The sequence below is a fragment of the Danio aesculapii genome, chromosome 11 (genome assembly GCF_903798145.1).
Source record: "Danio aesculapii chromosome 11, fDanAes4.1, whole genome shotgun sequence".
Taxonomy (NCBI): domain Eukaryota; kingdom Metazoa; phylum Chordata; class Actinopteri; order Cypriniformes; family Danionidae; genus Danio; species Danio aesculapii.
This window is the reverse complement of record NC_079445.1, coordinates 3151713-3172812: the sequence shown is the minus strand read 5'-3', so window position 1 is coordinate 3172812 and position 21100 is coordinate 3151713. Positions and strand designations below refer to the sequence as shown.

Below are 21100 nucleotides of genomic sequence, written 5' to 3'. Positions count from 1 at the left end.
AGGGGTCGCCACAGCGGAATGAACCACCAACTTATCCAGCGTTTGTTTTATGCAGAGGATACCCTTCCAGCTACAATTCATCACTGGGAAACACCCATACACTCTCATTCACACACATACACTACGGACAATTTAGCTTACCCAATTCACTTATAGAGCATGTGTTAGGACTGTCTGGGAAACCGGAGCACCCGCAGGAAACCCACACGAACACGAGGAGAACATGCAAACTCCACACAGAAATGCCAACTGACCCAGCTGAGGCTCGAACCAGCGACTTTCTTGCTGTGAGGCGATTGTGCTACCCACTGCGCCACCGTAACACTCTTTATTAAAATTTACAAAACACAAAAGAGCCACGAGTATGTTTAGCTTTAATTACCATAGGGGTCAAACTGATCGCATACATTTCAAGTGTTCTACTTTTCTCTGTGACTTTAAATATGTGTGCCTCTGTTGCCTAGCAAATTCCTGCTAACAAAAACATATTTTTGATAGCAAAAACGTCACTTTCTTTCAGATATATCTTTCAAAACAGCATATTCGGTGCCGCGAAAAAGCTTTCTGCCCTGCTTGTGAAAGCAAAAATAAAAAGTGGTCTCCAACCCCCGGGCCACACTAGAAATCATTAAATTATTTCTGTTTTATTTATTATCCGAGTCTGTACGAGCTTTTATTTTGAAAAATGACCGTATTCTCTCGCTTAAATCTCAGTCACTTGAGTGCCAAAATTGAACCCACAAGTTGGCAAAATGAGTAAGAAACAGGCATCTTTGGAAAGTTCTTTGCTAAGGGGAAAAGGCCACATTGAAGGACCCACGAACTGCAAAGGAATGGATCCGCAACCCCTTTGTCAACAAATCAGGTGAATCCAGCATGTCTGTGCATGATCATCTGCTAGAGATCGCAAATGACGGCGGCTGTTTACAGGTCTTGTCTTTACCACACACAAGTTCGTTTTTCCAATAGAGGCACTCATATTGGGAGCGACGCGCATGCGGCACGCACTTAAAGAGCCATGAAACCCCCCTCTTTCTACCTCTGAATTTTTTTTTTAAATGCTGTGAGATGGGCATGGAGCGCAGCGGGCAGAGGGAGGAGTGGGCGTGGCCAGCAGAGCAGGGGGAAAAGAGGGAAGCAAACAACTGTTGTTAGTGGGCTCACAAAATGAGCCACAAACCGTGAGGAGACGCATGATTTTATAGTTTACAAAAGTTAAAATGCAAAGAAATAAACAGGAAGTAATTGAATGTCCTGCAACATTTGTTATTTGTAATTTAATGTACACGTAACCACAATTTGTTATATCATCATAAAGATAATTGTGTTTATATAAACACTATAAATGAGGAGGACTTCTCTCCTTTTCAATCCCCAAGTCTGAATGCAGACACACTGGATAGCAGTGCAGCAGGTGTCTTTCCCTGTCTATTTCAACCATTAGCCCTGTCGGTAATCTGGAGGATATTAAACATGTGCAAACACAGCAGCACGGATAGGCGATGTGTACAAATGGTAACGAACTCAACTGATAAAAGACAATGTCCGCCATTCTCCAATTCTCATACAACTCTCCCCACAAAAATGCTTGCTGCAAACCAACAGCTTTGCTGTATCGGGTCTGACAGCATCGCAGGGAAAACCATGCAACGAACCCCATGGATCATACAAACAAACACATACAACCTGTGCTGTGCAGAGGCGGTCTCACCCAGTCACTAGGTCTCACAGCTTGTCAGTTCTGCCTTGCCTTTGGAAAGCATGTGCTCTCATGAATAATTAAGAAGCAGGTTCCACTATAAATAATAATGAGAAACCGACATGTCATCACTCCACTAGCAGATTCGCGATACGTCACCAATTTTGATCCGCCCCCAAAATTAATTTAAACCCGGAAGATACAATGAGCTGACAAAAGCTCAAAATGATCCAGTTTTCCCCACAATTAAAGCTGACAGGTGCTAACACTGTCTTAACTGATGCTCAACACACACAAATCTGTTAATCTCAAAAAAAGTACTCCAGGGTGTCCTGAACCTTTAAGAACACCTCAAGTTTTCAGAATTTCGCAAGCGCACCACAAGTCACGTGACAAGAACTGACCGATCAAGCTGTATACTTTGTATGGACTACACACATTTCGGTAGACCAGTTGTCTCAGACTAACAGAGAGCACCCTAACACAGCAGTGCTTTTTAATTTTCTCCATAAATAAAACTTGTATCAGAGTCGCAGCAATGTTTTGTCAGCTTGTCATCCTCTGAGAAAGTTGATGGTCATCAAATAGACAAGAATGAATGACTACACATGAAGTCTAATCTGTTTATTTGATTACTAGTCCAGTTTTTGACTATTGTTAGACATCTCTATTAGACTTTCAGTCCAGATTTAGCCTCATTTTAGCCAAGACATCTATGTTTGGGTGTCTATTAGACATTTTTTTTACACATAATTGTTTGGTTGGTTCTCATTGGAAATAGTATAGTCAAAAATGTATGTTTTTTAATAGAAATCTCCAGGAAATTTGTCGCGAATGGAGTTAAAAAGTCACGAAGGTGTTTTGTGTATTGACCATATGCAAGCTCTGAAATTTGACATACATAAAATAGAAACAAAAAACATTTACTTAATTTAACTATGGCTAAATATCGCCCACCTCATTTTACCAAGTAGGACATGTTCCTGGATTCATATCTATGTTCATCCTGGCACAATATTACAATCAGCCAATCAGAATTAAGGGATACGTTTACCTTTTATGTTCAGTCCAGGCTTACATTTAGTCATGACTTGACATGCGGCTAAATATATAGCCATATATAAATGAACCCAGAATCAGGTTGTGAATTTAAAAGTGAAAGCATTTACAGCACTTTATTTAGAGGCTAACCCATCCTCTCACGCAGACACACTGTCAGTGCTCATTTGCCAAATGACAGATAAATACAGAGCATATTTAACTCAGGCTTTGCATGCTGTCTTTGTTTGGTCAGAGGATGGGATCCTGTCTTAGGATGCCCATGAGCATTCTCTCCACAAGAAACTCAAAACTTTAGCTTAGCTTCTGCTCCAAAATAAAATATGCAAATGCTTTCATTTATTTTCCTTCGGCTTAGTCTCTATTTCAGAGGTCACCACAGCGGCTTGAATCGCCAACAATTCCAGCTTATGTTTCACGCAGCGGATGCCCTTTCATCTGCAACCCAGTATTGAGAAACACCCATACACTCTCACATTCACACACAAACACTTATACACTGCAGCCAATTTGGCTCACCCAGAGGAATCCCACACCAACAGAGTGAACATACAAACTCCACACAGAAATGCCAATTGACCAAGCCAGGACTTGAACCAGCGTCCTTCTTGCTGTGAGGCAACAGTGCTAACCACTGAGCCACCAAGCCACCCCTCAAATGCTTTCAGTAACCCTTAAATAATATAACCTGCACAAATAATATAATATTCTACAATTTATTATTGCTAAATTTGCTCATCCATGACCACAGACTGATTTTTTTCAACCCAGGCTAATTGGAAATGCGTGCTTCGGCCTACAATTTTTGTAAAACGTGAAATACGTTGCTCTGATTACATTTTATTGTACGTTTCAGATGACAAATCCACTAGAGGGCGCTATATACTGTACATCTTGTTTTTCTGGCATTGTAAAAATAAATGTTGAGTAAACAGATGATGATTTGGATTTTGATTCACCATTCATAAATACATTAATCATACATTTATCACACAGTTTGTTTTTGATTCAACAAACAAAACTGCCTTACAACAACAACCCAGGCTCGTTCCGATTACGTATCCCTATATACATTTACATCCCAGGAGCTACTTGTTTTTTTTTTTGCAGTTTTTGTTTTCGCAATTCTGCCAGAGGCCGCTGTAAATGCCTTTTGAGATCTCAAATTTCTCTCGCGAGTGCCATTCGCGCCTGCTGTTCTAACATAAATCCCCAAGAGGCCGCTGTGTACACTTTGAGATCTCAAATTTCTCTAGCGAGTGCTAGTCACACTTGCTGTTCTCGCGTAAATCCACCAGAGGCCGCTGTGTATGCTTTTTGAGATCTCAAATTTCTTTTCCAATTGCCATTCGCGCCTGCTGTTCTCACTAAATCCACCTGACTGACCGACCAACCAATAACCCCACCCACCCCCTCCCCTTAACACAATTAATAGTGTTTTCAAAAACACAGATTGACCCGCCCACCGCCTTCCCTAAACCCAACAGACAGTGTTTTGAAAAGCAATCCAGAAAAAGAAAAGCCCTCACGGCGGCCTGATTTTTATCACATTTTCAGATTTTACCACATTCTCACCCTGTTATTTACTCGTTTATTTTATTTTTTGGCTTTTGTTTACGTTTTACCTGTTCGAACCCAGCCATCATGGTCAAATCCGACGACATATGCAGTGAGCCACTGGACAGACTGATAACAGCGGAAAAGCAGTCCACACGGAGGTAAGCGGTCAGCTGGTAAGCGTGAAAAAGAATGGCATCATACCGCCACGTAGCATTCATTTTAAAGATGAGATGCAGCCATACTTACCTCTGGCTACATATTTCGCGATCCCCACAAATGTATATAGGGGTACCTTTTCAGAATGAGCCTATGTTGCACAAGAAGCCTAGAATTAGGACTTTAAAGCTCCCCTCAAGTGCTTTGAAACGAGCACTTTTTTAAATTTGATGTTTGACGTAATTTCATATTTCATACATATCGTAGCTCCTCCCCTTTAAAAGAACAGCCAATGGCGTTTTGTTTTTATCACAGCTCTGCTAGTGAGAGTGATTGAGCTCAAGCGCATCAAATGAAAGGCAATTAGAAGTGGGCGTGGCTAGTCAGACACTAGAGACCGTTTGATTGGTCAGAAGATTTGAGTATGCATGAGAGGTTGATCTAAAATCCATGCAGATCGTTGATCGATATAGGTGTAAGTGAAATTGTTTAATAAGTTTTGGATGTTTAGATCTTCTAAATTGTCACTTTATTGGAGCACAGTAGCTTATAGATATCCTTAACACACCGATACTAACATCTACATTTTTTACTTTGATTTTACAAGGACTTTCGAAATTCAACAGTACTGTTAACGTCAAGCTGTATCTGTGCATAAGCACTTATGTTTTCCATCAACTTAATGGAATCTAGAAAGCCATTGCAAGGTCACACTAAGAGTGCGGTATAAATTCTTCAATAACAAAAGAATTCAGCACCTGAGATGACATGGATTGATAAACGCTTTCTTAGTTGAATGGCTCATAAACACGCTTACAAAAAAAATGATTCACAAAAGAGCCTCTTCTGCTTCAAATAAAAAAAGTGAAGAAAACTCAGGCAGCTCCGTGCCAGCATGGTAACTATGACCAAGAAAATGAACAATTGGATGAAGTTATTTACGGCGTCTCTCCCACGTCCATCAGAAAAACCAATAAAAAAGCACCAGTCAGCCATACTGAGCAGCTATTTGAGTGCGACTGAGTCAAGATTGACTATTGCCATGTGTCTGCACATGTTAGAATACCGGGAACAAGGGTCAGGCCTCGGAGGATCAGAAAAATCAATGTTCCTCGTGATCATAACAGCTCACGCCGGACCAGTTCTCCACTGGGCTTTGCACTGCCTGCATCTCCAACACCAATCCTTTTCAGCAGCAATGATCGCAAAAATCAGCTTGAATACATTTCTACTAAGCTAATTTATTTTTATTTTTTTACATTCAGTGGGGAAAATGAGTATTAAACACGTCCCCATACTCCTCAGAATACATATTTTTAAGGTGCTGTTGACTGTAAATGCTCACCAGATGTTGGTAACAACCAAATAAATCCCTTTGCAAAGAATCTAATTGGGAAACCATTTAAGTTATGCTTAATAAAATGTATGGACATAGGGAAAATGTATTGAACACATGAAGAAAGGGAGGTGTAGTTCGGCAGTGAAAGCCCAGACAGCAGCTGAAATCTCTCAGTAGTTCTTCAGCAACCCTCTGCCCTTCCTCAGTGTAAATGAATAGCAGCTGCTTCAGTCCAACATCTGCATTAGCAGGAGGATGAAGATGAAACCAGGGTGGACATTTCAGCAAGACAATGATTCAAAACACAGCCAAGGAAACACTCCAATGCTTTCAGAGAAAGAAAATCAAGCTGTGGAATGGCCAAGCCAATCACCTGACTCGAATCCAATAGAGAATACAAATTAAAGCTCAGATTTAACAGACAAGACCCAGAACTCATTTTTCAGATTGTACTCTTTAGTTTTATCTTTATGTTTGTTCCAATCTGGTCCAATCCCATCCCAACAGCTCCTTTAGAAATTTAATCCCAGGAAAAAACATGACGCTTTCAATACTTATTTCCACCACTGAATACAGTGCTACATGTTCATGGCGGATTGTCTGGTGAATGTGTTTTGGTCACTGGCGTGACTGTAGAAAGCAGGCAGGCTGCCCAAACTTCTCACCTCAAAGTCATCCTTATAAAAAGAGACTTTTTTCTTACAGCCCCTTACAGACTTTCTACAGAGAGAGCCTTAAAAGTTTGAAAGCCACCCACTCGGTTCAGTATTTAGCAAAGGACAGCACAAATCGAAGGAGATTTTCAAGAGTACAAATGGGAGCAGTGGAGCAAAAGTGATGCCACCTGTCTGTCGAGTGCCATTGTCCAATGCCCAGAGCTGCAACCAGGGTTAAGACTATTAAATGTTGAAGAAAATAAAGCCAAAGTTCAGGACTCGCACTCCTAGAGGACCTTGAACCAAAGCTTTCAGAAACTACTGATATTTTTTAGTCAATAACAATGAGCCATAATGGCGGCTATACTGGGATCTAGCTTGGGATCTTTCAAGCTACAAATATTTGGATCACATATTAACCGAATAAAACAGAGATATCATCACAAACTGTCAATTATGGAATCCATTTTCTGCACACGCAGCCATTTTTAATCAATTAACGCCATCATGTCACTGTCAGAGCTACAATTTGTACATTTATCTTGAGGATATTTCTCTGAGATTTAGTCACTGACGATCATGCTATAGCATGTAAGTGTTTGCTTTTATATTTTGTGTCAGTTTCTTTTGCTTAGATTAATAATTGCTGGTAGGCAAAATCCAATTCCCAGAGCTGCAACCAGGATTAAGACTGTTACATGTTTGAGAAAATAAAGCCAAAGTTCAGCACTTGCACTCAAGAACCTTGAACCAAAGCTTTCGGAAACTATTGAATGGTTTTCAGTCAATAACAATGAGCCATAATGGCGGCTACACTGGGATCTCCGTAGAAACACAGCATAATATGCTCATATTTCCATCTGTTTCAAGCTATGAACATTTGGATCACATATCAACAGAACAAAACAGAGATATGATCACAAACAGTAAAGGAAACAAATTCTGCTATTACAGCCATTTCTTAGCCATTTTAAACGCTTATGTCCCTGAAAGAGCTACAATTTTTACATTTATCTTGAGGATATTCCTCTGAGAGGTAGTCATTGGTGATGGTGCTATAGTGCGTAAGTGTTTGCTTTTACATTTGGAGTCAGTTTCCTTTGCTTAGATTAATATGTGCTGGTATATCTGCAAAATCCATTGCCCAGAGTTGCAACCAGGGTTAAGACTATTAAATGTTGAAGAAAACAAAGCCAAAGTTTTGGACTCGCACTCTTAGACGACCTTGAACCAAAGCTTTTAGAAACTATTGATAGTTTTCAGTCAATAACAATGAGCCATAATGGCAGCTACATTGGGATCTCCGTAAAAACGCAAAACAATCCAGTCCAAACATTTCAAGCTAAGAATATTTGGATCGTATATCAACAGAACAAAACGGAGATATCACAATCTGTAAATTGTGGAATTCATATTCTGCACCCGTAGCCATTTTTCAGTTATTTAACACCATCATGTCACTGTCAGAGCTACAATTCAGAGATTTGTACATTTATCTTGTGGATAATCCTCAGCAATTTAGTCATTGTTGACGGCGTTACACTGTAAACATATCCGTAAATTAGCAGTTTTCCGTATTTTGTGATACTTGTTATTTATTCATTTATTTATGCTTTTGAATCGCATTTATGGAAGCTTGATCTTTCTTCCAACAACTTTTAACCTTGAAAAGTGAAAAAAAAGTGACTTTTAATGAACATTTTTAATAGTTTAAAGCGATATATTGTGTGGGTTGGTGTTGTATATTATGAAATAAAACCCTTCAAATAAACTACCAGCACATTTTCTGTTATTTTACAGACTTGTCTATTTATTATTTCTTATACATTACATTATCTCAAACTACTAAAATGTCAATAAAAGTCACTTTGATAAACTGTAAAGTTGAATTTGTAACATCACTGCTGCAAATTGTTTCCACTTCATTTTCTTTTTCTACTCTTTCTTTTCCTTCCTTTTCTTTTTTCTCTCCTTTTCTAATTTTCTAATCTTCTATTTCGTCTCTTTCCTTTTTCTACTTATTATTATTATTATTATTACTACCATTATTATTATTATTTGTTCTCTTTCTGAAATCCCAACCTCCCCTCACCTCCTCACTATTATCATCAATATTATTACTTCTACTTTTGTTATCATTATTATTAGTACTGTCCTGACTTGTCCTGTTATCTCCTCAGTATCATTATTACAAGTATTTCTACCATTGTCATTATTCAGGTTGCTGTAGTTGTAGTAGTAGTCATAGTAGTAGTAGTGGTTGAAGTTGTAGTTTGGGTTTTTGAAGTAGTAAGTAGTATCTGTAGTAGATGTCGTTAGTATAGTGGTATCAGAAGTAGTGGATGTGTAGTAGTAGTAGTAGTCGTTGTCATTGTCTGTGTAGTAGTATCAGAAGCAGTAGACGTTGTTGATGTAGACGTTGTAGTAGCAGTCATTCCTGTAGTAATATCAGTAGTAGATGTAGTAGTAGTATCAGTGGTAGTAGTCGTGGTAATAGGTTCAGTAGTAGTACACATTGTAGGAGTAGTAGTGGTTGTAGCTGTAGTAGCAGTAGTAATAGTTGTAGCATTGGAAACTCTCTGTAGTAGTAGTAGTAGTAGTAGTAGTTGGTGTAGTACTTGGGATTTATTTTTATTATTATTATTTTTATTATTGTAGTGGTTGTTGTTAATGATTATTACTGTTGTCCTTTCTTGCTTGTTTACCGTCATTATTACTATCATTATATCACTAGCATTGTTGTCACTCCTTATATAAGTTACTTGCTTCATTTAGTGACTGTTATTGTTCATTTTGTATGTACTCTGACCTGTTTACCAAGTTACCTTTACATGCACACACGCACACACACACACACACACACACAAACGCACGCACCTGCCGGTACTTGATTGTATTGTTGTTGTTTTTTGTATTTTTGTTATTGTTTCATTTTCTTTGTATTTGCATTATCTCAAATTGTGTACCTTTTGTATATTCTAATAAAAAATTTTTTTTATGAATTTTTAACATCAAAAGTCGACAGAGCAGAGATCAACATCCCATAACGCAATTCACAAGCAAACAGAAAACTGTTAATGTTTTTACAGTGTACAGCTCGTACGTGTCTGCTTTTACATTTGGTGTTGGTTACTTTTGCTTGGATTAATATTTGCTGGTAGGGAAAATCTATTCGTTTACGTCTGCTATTTATATTTTAGCAGCGCTGAAATTGGGCATTGATTATGAAATTTCTTTAACATTCCTAATTTGAATCCTGCAGCTAGTCATTTAAAGTTGAATTTATTTGTATATTCATATTATTGCATTTTTATTTTTAATAGCAAAGATAAACTTGAACAACAAACATAACTAAATTTCATTTTTATAATCGTGTAAATAGTACTGTTTATCTCACCCAGCTCATGCCTTTAAACAGTTTTACCAGGATTTTTATATTATTGTTATTTGGCTTTATCCTCTCTTAACTAACCAGTGTTACATAAATCTATACATCTGTAGGCAAGGCTGACTTATAGACTGATAATTGCTCCCCATAGACCTGTAGCACTGGCATGTGCTTTATTGATTTATTGACGTTTTTTAAAAATAAAATACAGGGCAGTAAAATGCAGATCAATAAAGAGGAATTAGGTTTATATTAATAAATCAAACTAAGGATTAGAAGTTACACGTTGGGTCTTCAGTGAATTCACAGGATCTTTTCAAGCAAGAACACCTTGATTCGTTGGATCAGCTGTGTTTGATTAGGGCTGGAGCAAAACTGTGCAGAGCTGCAGCCCTCCAGGAATTGAGTTTGAGACCGTTGATGATCTAAATGGTCTGGTGACCAGTGCGAAAATAAAACAGGTAGTAATACTTTTTCTTAAGTACACATTTACTTTTACTTGAGCACAAAAGTGGAGTCAGTAATTCAACATTTATCAGAGTCATTTTATACAAGAGTATCTGTACTTCTTCTTGAGTAAAGGATGTGTATTTTGACGTGTGCTTCACACAGGTGAGTGGGCTTGCCAAACCACCTGTAGTAGCACAATCACAAACTAGCACTCTTACTCTAGGACCAAATTCCCTGAGCACAAACAAGTTACTTAGTTTCCCTATGTCCGAGTTACTTAGTGCACCGCGATGCAGACGTGGACAATTCGGTATCGGTTCAGTAATAATCATAACCGATTATTATGTACTGACGTCATTTATCTCATATGCGTTCTGTCGCGAGGAAGGCGAGCGTGGGTATTTACAACACTCCAGGCGCCAACTACTTAAAAACGCAGAAACTGTGCACAATTTCACTGTGTGTGGGTTTTCTGGACAGTCTTTCACTGATACTTACAGTAGAAGCCCCTATTTCTCAGCGATTGAGGGGATGAAAGTACTCCAATTCTCTCTCTCTGTGGCCCATTTCACCTGCTGGCGTGACTTTTCCTCCCCTCTCTTTTCCTCTTGGCTGTTACAGCGACACATCTGGATATAGGTCTGCATTCCCGTGGCTGTACCTGTGCATTGTCGCAGGACCCGAGCAGATTTCATGTGGCGCGGGAATAAATTTCCGAATAAAGCGCGGGAGAGCGGTCGGTAACTCTGGTGTAATTTTAACAGGAGTGGGCGATCTCACAATATCGCTCCCGAGCGAGCGCGCATGTGTGTGTTTTTGTTTGGTGCGGTCTATGTTTGTGTATGTGTGTGAATGAGACAGTGTGGTGCTGTGTGTCTATATATGTGTGTGTGTGTGTTTATACAGACAGCTTGTTATAGCCACCCCCCAAAATATAACGCTGTTTATTGAAAGCATCGTCAATGCACCGTGATGCACCGAGATATCGAATTGAACCGAATCGATTGCATGATAATCGTAACCGAACTGCGAGACCAGTATAGGTTCACACCTCTAACTTGCTGTGTGTATTGCCTCTTCTTGTTGAACCACTGAATGCCTCTTCAATTGTAAGTCTCTTCAGACAAAAGTATCTGGTTAATGACTAAATGTAAACTGTGTGTTCAAGTGATCGAATTACTAGACAAATCCAGTCGTGCGAACTTTCAGCCAATCAAGTGATGCTTTGTATTACAGCATATCTACAGGGAATCAGACATTTATCAGAATTCTCCTGATACATAAAACAGACATGGTCTATAGCATTTGAAACTGTGTGTGTGTGTGTGATATAATCTGGATTTATCTTATCCAGCTACAATAATCCCAGCTTTATCTATCCAGCCCCGAGCAAGACTTAAAAAAAATCATCACCTGGGTTTTTTTATTCTGACAGCTTTTTGATGCCTTATCATTGTAACAGGAATTTTAATGAAGGAACCGGTAATTGCTCTAAAACCACAGTAATTACACACCAAAGACAGGTCGTCAGTTTTTTCTTATATTCCCCAGAATGCAAAGAACGGTGAATCACCGTATCCGTGAGGTTTGAAGAGCGTCGATGGGAGAGAGAAACGGTTTTGATAGATCTGTCCCCGAGGTACACTCTGACATTTCACACTGACCATTATCTGCGCTCTGATTGGCTGCTGGAAGCAATCAATCATCAAACGCCACGCCCACCACACAATGCATGAGGATTAAGAACCCAAAGGGGATTATTTGCATATTGGACGATATTTTGAATACATAGGCTTTAATCTTTCGAACAGCACAGGTAATAAACCTGGTACAGTCTCTTGTGTCAAATATAGACGGTGCGTCAGTTTAAAATATTAACAAAATCATAAAGAGAGCAAAGCAAGGGAGATGCGCCCCAGAGAGCACCTGAAAAACATCACAGCCTTCGCTCGTCTCTCAAACGCACAAATACAAATCAACACAAGTTTGATCTTTGCGCCACATCCCTTTCAAGCTTTTTTTGAAAGGGTGTTGAATAATTGAATGCTTGCGATTAAAATCAGGGCATGTCTAGTTACTGTACATAAAAAAAAGTGCACTTCACTCAGATCGCATGAATTTAAAGATTGTGTGAGGAGCTCAAAGTGTTTTTTTTGGAGCCGAACAGGCACTAATTAAAGATCTGGATGTGTTCTATAAACATGAAGAGGGTGTGAGTGTTTTAGATTACGGGGAGCATTCATATTTACAGTACATTTATAGAAGTAACCAAATGAATTCTTCATGCCGCATGAATGTTGCATGAAGAAAAATGGTTGGCATTCTGGTAACAGTCTAATGTTTGCACAGGAGCTGAGTTCCTGAAAAGAAGGCCGCTAGCATATTGTGTCCAAAAGTCATTGTTTTGACACATTTTTTATGGCTGTATCAAAAATAATAATAATTTAAAGTGATTTTATATACATAGAAAGCATCTGTTAGGGTTTTTTGTTTCAAATACCTTTTGTAAAAAATAAATAAACAAATAAAGTCAAAATATGATTGAAATATCATTACGTTGCCATTTAGTCTAACATAAAACAACAAAGTCACACTTTATTTTCAAGTACAGTTCTCTATTTTAATCAGACCACCTAGTTTTTCATGATTTTTTTCAGATTTTTGGGATAGACTGATTTTGTGGTGGTAATTCCCAAAAATTTGCGGACAATATTGCAATTAAAAAAAATAATAATTTAAAAAATAATTTAAAAAATAAATAATAATAATAATAATAATAATAATAATAATAATAATAATAATAATAATATTAATAATATATATATATATATATATATATATATATATATATATATATATATATATATATATATATATATATATATATATATATATATATATATATATATATATATATATTACACACACACACACATATATAAATATCTTATATTGATATCTTATTTACCATATTAGGTAGCCTACTATGTTAGGTGTGCAATCTGACACAATGACGTTTCAACTTCTATTGTTGTTTTATGCTTGAAAGCCCCATTCCTTTGTCTCAATTCACTGGATTAACATAACTTATTGACAATAAAAGAGGTTAACTGAACACTCAATTAAAAAAAGGCAAATTTTACAAGTTAAACATTGAGCCAGAGCACTTTTAGATTAGCATAGATCCTTGAACCAGATTAGACCATTAGCATCTTACTCAAAAATTATAAAAGCTCAACAAAAAAAAAAAGATTTGATTATTTTCCTATTTAAAAGCTTGTCTATTCAATACACTATGTAACTACAGAAAAGTCAAGCTTTAAATAAAAAACTAATCGAAACTTAACATTTTTAAACGAGATGCTAATGGTCTAATCTGATTCAATGATTTATGCTAAGCTAAACGTGCCCAGAGATTGGCTGAATGGATTCAAAAAGCGGTAAATCTGAACTTTTTAACTCTAGGGGAGTTTTATAATTACTGTAGCCTATTTTCAGAAGAAAAGGAAGTGGAGTGTTCCTTTAAATTGAAAGACCACTACAATATGTGATCTAAACCTCTGAAAAAATAAAATAAAAGTGTTCAAAACCACCAATCGGATGTACTCTAATGAAGACTACTGGAGCTTGAAATACAAATGTGTTATAATCCATTATGGACTGAATCAGCTGAGCTTTGTGTTAGTCACTGGATGACAGCAGTCGTGCTCTAGATGTGACGCCAAAGCCAATGGAGGTCTCGGAGGGAAACCGAGCTCCTGTTTCACAGAGCTGATGTATGTCAGTGCTCTACAGCCTGAGGTCATGTTCACCCCATTAATCCACAGCCATAATTAACCACTGCCTTTTTAAATCAAACACTGTATGCGCGTCCGTGTGTGTGTGTGTGTGTGCATGTGTGTGTGTGTGTGTGCGCGCAATTACTCATTAAGTTAGATGTTGGTGTAATAACGTCTATAGATAATGTGCTGTATTAAAGGGCCAGTTCATCCAAAAATGAAAACCTAACTGTTTACCTCAAGTGGTTCCTAACCTTTTTGGGTTACTTTATTTCTGTTGAACACGAGAGATGATGATTTTTTTTAAGACAGCTCATAACCATGGACTTCCACAGCAGGAAACACAAATACTATGTACAGTGGGTATTGAAAAAGTCACCATTTTCCTCAGAAAACATTTCTAATAGGTGCCGTTGACTTGAAATTTTCAACAAATGTTGGTAACAACCAAATATATCCATATATGCACAGAAAACAAAACTATTCGGTTTACAAATTAAGTTATGCGTAAGAACATGAAGTGACAGAGAGAAAAAGTATTAAACGCATGAAGAAAGGGAGGTGTAGAAAGGCAGGGGACGCCCAGACAGCAGCTAAAATCTCTCAGTAGTTCTTCAGCAACCCTCTGCCCTTCCTCAGTGTACATGAATATCAGCTGCTTCAGTCCAACAACTACATTAGCAGGAGAATAAGGATGTAACCAGGGTGGACATTTCAGCAAGACAATGATCCAAAACACAGCCAAGGAAACTCTCAAATGCTTTCAGAGAAAGAATGTATGGCCCTGTAGAATGGCCCAGCCAATCACCTGACTCGAATCCAATAGAGAATACAAATTAAAGCTCAGATTTGATAGACGAGACCCACAGAACCATCAAGATTTTGACACTGTTGAAGAAGTCTGTGAGAAACTCACTCCTGAGCAATGCATGTGACTTTATTTTCCATATGAGAGACGTCTTTAAGCTGCCGTCACCAATAAAGACTTTATATAAACGTATTAAATACGTTTCAGTAGTTCAGCACTTACTCCTTGTGCCATTTCACTGTTATTACACAGAACTCATTTTTCAGATTTGTTTTGTTTGGGTTTTTACCAAAATCTGGTTCAATCCCATCCCAACAGCTCCTTTAGAAATATTATTCCCAGGAAAAAACATGACATGTTCAATATTTATTTTCTTCACTGGATGCCAATGATTACAAGCTTAACCTTTTTTGAAATATCTGTCTTTTTTGTGTTTAACAGAAGAAATTCATAAAGGGTGAGTAAATGTTGACAGAGTGATCATTTTTGCGTGAACTACCCCTTTAAGCCAGTAGCACTTCATACGCTGTTCATTCATTGTAACTCTAGGCTCTCACTGAAAATAAATGCTGCTTTTGTGCGACTCATGTAATAGAAAGAGTATTGGAGATTAGCCAGTGGATTTCACACTTATTATTCATTGTTATTTTCACTCTCGGTTTATCCTCGAGGGCTAGTGCAATCAATATTGCCCACTATTTATCAATGACATGTTAGAAATACATGCAGGGGCACACAGAATAAATGATCCAGAGCTGAAGACGGCCATAAATCACCATAAACAAATGGCCGTTCTCTTCCTTTATCCATGAAATAACTTCAAATCAAGACGAATGATCCTAGACTGGAATAACTCCACTTATTCCACTGAGATTCATTCATTTCCATTTAAATGCAATTAATCATCTTCATGTGTATCGTCACTTTTTTGTGCAATCCAATTCAGAATTCATTTTGTTTTAAATCATCATGTCTTTGCACTTATATTTAGCCACGCAGCGAACAAATGACCACTTGCATTTGATCATATAAATATTCATGCAGGTAAATCAATAAATTCATGATGCTGGAATCAGTCGCTGCTGATCAGTTTTCTCTTTCTCTGAATTTAAGATGAGCTGATTGTCTCTCTTTCTCTGCATGATTTAGAAATCAGCAGACAGGAAATGGAAATGTTACCGCTCCGCACTGTGATTACACTTAAAAATGTCACGTCTTGAAGGTGGTGTTGACTTCTGGAACTGATTAAAAAGGACAACCGAAATCGGAAGATACTGATATAATATAATTTGGTGCTAAGATCTCAATCACAAATCTGTAAATACGAAATAATCATCCTTTAATTATATGGTAAGACTAGTAAATACACTAGAGAACTTGCATGGAGTAAGAATTGTGAGCACTGACTACAAAAAAACAAAACTTTATTTCACAACTACAGTTTAAAAATTAATTGTATGGGTGGAAATAATGATATCATATATTAATTGTAAAATATAATAATCTTTTATGCTAAAAATCATTAGATTATTATGTAAATATCACGTTCCGTGAAGATATAGTGCACATTTCTTACTGTACATTTGTTTTATTACTTAATCTGACCAACTTTAAAGGTGATTTTCTAAGTATTTTGATTTAAAACAGTTGCATCCCAGTCAAATATTGTCCTTTCCTAACAAACCATGCATAACTTGGAAGATCATTCATTCAGCTTTCAGTTTATGTTTAAATATTGTCTTGATTTAAAAAAAAAGATACTTATGACCCACATTTTTGGAAGGCAAGATCTGTGTTGCACAACTATTTGTGCCCATGTGAATGTCATTTGCTCAAATGAGGAACTAAACATCTCTATCTTAAAGTCCACCAAACTTACAACATCAATCCTGGGCAGCTCTTCAACAAATACAACCAATTTTCTAGGTTTTAGTATCATTGCATATTCCAGATATGTTTATTCATACTACCAAACACAAAATAACCATAATATGCATGTGGCTTAAAGACAGGTAAAGCAAAAGCAATATAGAATCCAGTGCTTTTATCAGCATTCATTTCAGCTACAGCCTATAGAGTGCGTTTACAAATGCGTTCAGTCAATGAGTGCAGCTATACTATGCATCTGCTGTTCAACACACACACACACACACACACACACACACACACACACACACACACACACACACACACAGAGAATCGTGAATTTGAGAGCAGAGCAGAAAATAGCACATTATACATGAACTCACCACACCGATCGAGCATCTCGACACATTAAAAGCACCAGCAATCTCTCGCATCCTACTACCAACTCAAAATAATAGACTTGTTCATGAGAACAAGTGTGAATCTATAAATTAAAACACTATATATCTGTAATATAATGTTCTATTATATATAATCTATAAAGTAAAACACTATATATCTGTAATATAATGTTCTATTATATATAATCTATAAAGTAAAACACTAAATATCTATAATATAATCTATATTATATATAATCTATAAAGTAAGACACTATATATCTATAATATAATCTATATTATATATAATCTATAAAGTAAAACACTATATATCTATAATATAATCTATATTATATATAATCTATAAAGTAAAACACTATATATCTATAATATAATCTATATTATATATAATCTATAAAGTAAAACACTATATATCTATAATATAATCTATATTATATATAATCTATAAAGTAAAACACTATATATCTATAATATAATCTATATTATATATAATCTATAAAGTAAAACAGTATATATCTGTAATATAATGTATATTATATATAATCTATAAAGTAAAACACTAAATATCTATAATATAATCTATATTATATATAATCTATAAAGTAAAACAGTATATATCTGTAATATAATGTATATTATATATAATCTATAAAGTAAAACACTATATATTTATAGTATAATCATTATTATATATAATAGCCATTTTTATTATTTATTATTATCATTTTATCTTACCATTTTTATTATTTGTTTTTATTTCTGTTATACTTGTTTCTTTTATTCCTGTTTATGTAAAGCACTTTGAATTGCCACTGTGTATGAAATGTGCTATATAAATAAACTTGCCTTGCCTATAATATGTAGAGTAAAACACTATATATCTATAATATAATCTATATTATATATATTATGTAAAGTAAAACACTATATATTTATGGTATAATCTATATTATATATAATATGTAAAGTAAGACACTATATATCTGTAATATAATCTATATTATATATAATCTATAAAGTAAAACACTTTAATAAATCTGTAATATAATATAATCTATAATATAATCTATATTATATATAATCAATAAAGTAAAACACTCATTTACGCATTAGTATGCGCGAAATTACTAAACAGCTGGACAAGTCTGTGAAGCATTATTCATTCACACACACACATTATTCCCATATAGTGGTTTCCACCCATTACAAAAACTTCATACATCATAAGAAAATTATTTTAACTATACAAACAAGTATAAATGTAAAGATTCTATTAGACGATGTCCACTGCTGCTTTCTGTTTGATGCTCCATTTTAGCCTTTATGAAGTTATGCACAACTTCTTGGTGTTAAATAGCACTGATAATATTCTGAATGATGTTTAATTCTAGAAGAGGCGTGTTTGGAGATGTTCGCGCATTTTCTCTCTCTCTTTTCTCTCCAGCAGCGCGCGCGCGCACGGTCAACACCGGATGACAGTTTTCTTACCTGCATGAAACTGTGATCTCCACTTTGGTGGCGGGGATGTTCCCCGTTAACGGGTCGAACTCGTAGACCGAAGCCATGTCCTCGAGTTTGTCCATGATGTCTCCCTCCATGAGCGCGCGCGGCGGCTCGGGGCAGCTCCACGGCTCGCGCAGCCTGGCCCCGCGGAGGCTCTCGCGGTCCCTCTCGGACCACCCGGGAGTTAGCAAGGCCAGGGTATTAATGAAGACCCTCCACTACAACTCAAGAAACTTGAAAGTCGCCGGAAAGTGCGCTGGAGGAGAAGCGAAGAGGGATGATCTGTGCGTGTGAAGCTGTACATGTGCGCTCCAGCCCTGCCCTACTGTCTCCAACAACACGCCCATGCGTACTGCTCTCTCCAGCGCCCGACACTGCGAGCACATCAGCGGCGAATCACAGCTCTGTTGAGCCAAAAGGCGTTATTTTCATCAAGGCTTTATATTAAAGCGATAATACATGGCAGTGAGTGAGTATGTGTGTGTGCTGCTACTTATTTTACCGTGAGGCGCATTTTATAAAGCAGTAGTAATACTCTAAGAAATATCAATCGAACAAACTAGCAATTGTTTATCATAATAGCCGAGTAGTTTCAGTGAGGTTGGCGCATTAATATAAACATAATTCAACAGTTGTGGGGTCACAGGTGTGTTTTTTTCCTATCAATCAGTTCATCCAATCAGAATTTAGAGTCGGTACAATCCTCCAATGTAAGCAAACAATCAAACAAACATAAAACGTCGTTACCTCACTAGGCTACCGACGTTAATTGAACACAAAGACGTAAAGCAAAATAGACAATTATGGAATATATCAATGTTTATTAACTATAAATGATTTATTCATTTCATATGTTTCTCGTAATCTTTATCAAAAGAAACTTCGACGTCTCTTCTCTGGTTGGCTATTTATTGAAATAAGGGCGGGTTCAATCTGTCACTCACATTAGATCCACCAATAGCAGAGCACAAGCATTCAATCAACTCTTTATGGACGAAACCAAGCCCTCTTCACTTTTGCTACACACTGTCTGTATGTATATGTATGGGGACATTTAGGGCGGTTTTTGCTAGAAGGGATACAGCTGCAGACTGAGGTTAACAAGAAATATTTATATTATTTATTAATTTACCCATTATTTGTATTTTATTAACATCTTCTCCTACCCCAACCATCAAAGTTATGTAAAAATAGTAATCATACCGAGTAATATTCATTCATTCATTCAATTTCCTTTGGCTTAGTGCCTTTAGTCATCAGGGGTCACCACAGAGGAATGAACCGCCAACTTATTCAATTTAATTCCCCTTTATTTCTATAGCGCTTTTACAATGTGTGTTGTGTCAAAGCAGCTTCACATAGAAGATCATAGTAAACTGAAACAGTGTAGTTCAGTTTTCAGTGTTTAAGTTCAGTTCAGTTTAGTTCAGTTCAGTGTGGTTTAATAATCACTACTGAGAGTCCAAACACTGAAGAGCATATCCAACGATGCGCAGCTCTACAGATCCCGAACCATGCAAGCCAGTGTAGACAGTGGCGAGGACCATTTCACCTATGGCCAAACGTCTTGTGCAGAGCTGCAGTCTAGGCACCGGAGAAGCTGGATAAGGTGGACATCAACGAAACTCATCTGTCCCTAGAGCGACACAGGAATCAGTCTCAGGCTCTCCACTCCTCCATGACCACCACAGCAGCTGCTCAGGATACGGCCTGGTCCAGGATTATGGAAACCTTGGGATCGTCTCGTCGCTGGTCTTGGATCACATAAGTGGCGCTGCATAGTCTCTGGGGACCTCAGGATGAGTATCCCCAGGTGCAAATAGAGAATAAAGAGAATAATTAGCGTAGCTGCTGTTCATAGTGTATATAAACGAGATGCAGAAACCTGTGTGGAGCACATTCATGTATCATACCGCTAAGTGATGCACTGAGTGTGTGCTTTACTGAACAGATAGGTCTTTAATCTAGTTTTGAATTGTGAGAGTGTGTCTGAGCCTTGGACATTATCAGGAAGGCTATTCCACAGGAGCCATAAATGAGAAGGCTCGACCTCCTTTACTTGACTGTGCTATTCTATGTTCTACCAGAAGCCCTGAGTTTTGAGATTTTAAAGAGTGGGTTGGATTGTAGCGAGACAGAAGATTGGTTAGATAAACAGGAGCTAGATTATTTAACGCTTTATAGGTAAGAAGCAATATTTTAAAATCACTACGAAACTTAACAGGCAGCTAGTGTAAGGAGGATATAATTGGGGCAATATGATCAAATTTTCTAGACCTGGTAAGAACTCTGGCAGCTGCATTTTGCACTAGCTGAAGTTTATTAATAGAGGATGCTGGGCAGCCAGCAAACAGGGCATTACAGTAATCCAGCCTAGAAGTCATAAAAGCATAGACTAGCTTTTCTGCATCTGAGATGGCTAGCATACTTCGTAGC

The 21100-nt window shown here is 37.1% G+C and overlaps 1 protein-coding gene across 1 annotated transcript in view; it reads right to left on the bottom strand.

Moving 5' to 3' along the window:
* Nucleotides 1–18760, bottom strand: part of cpne5b (copine Vb) — a 210742-nt gene extending 191982 nt beyond the window's left edge. The window contains 1 exon segment of the mRNA XM_056468243.1: nt 18650–18760. Coding sequence (XP_056324218.1) covers nt 18650–18759 — 110 coding nt within the window. The 5' untranslated portion in view covers nt 18760.
* Between the last annotated feature and the right edge of the window lie 2340 nt (nt 18761–21100).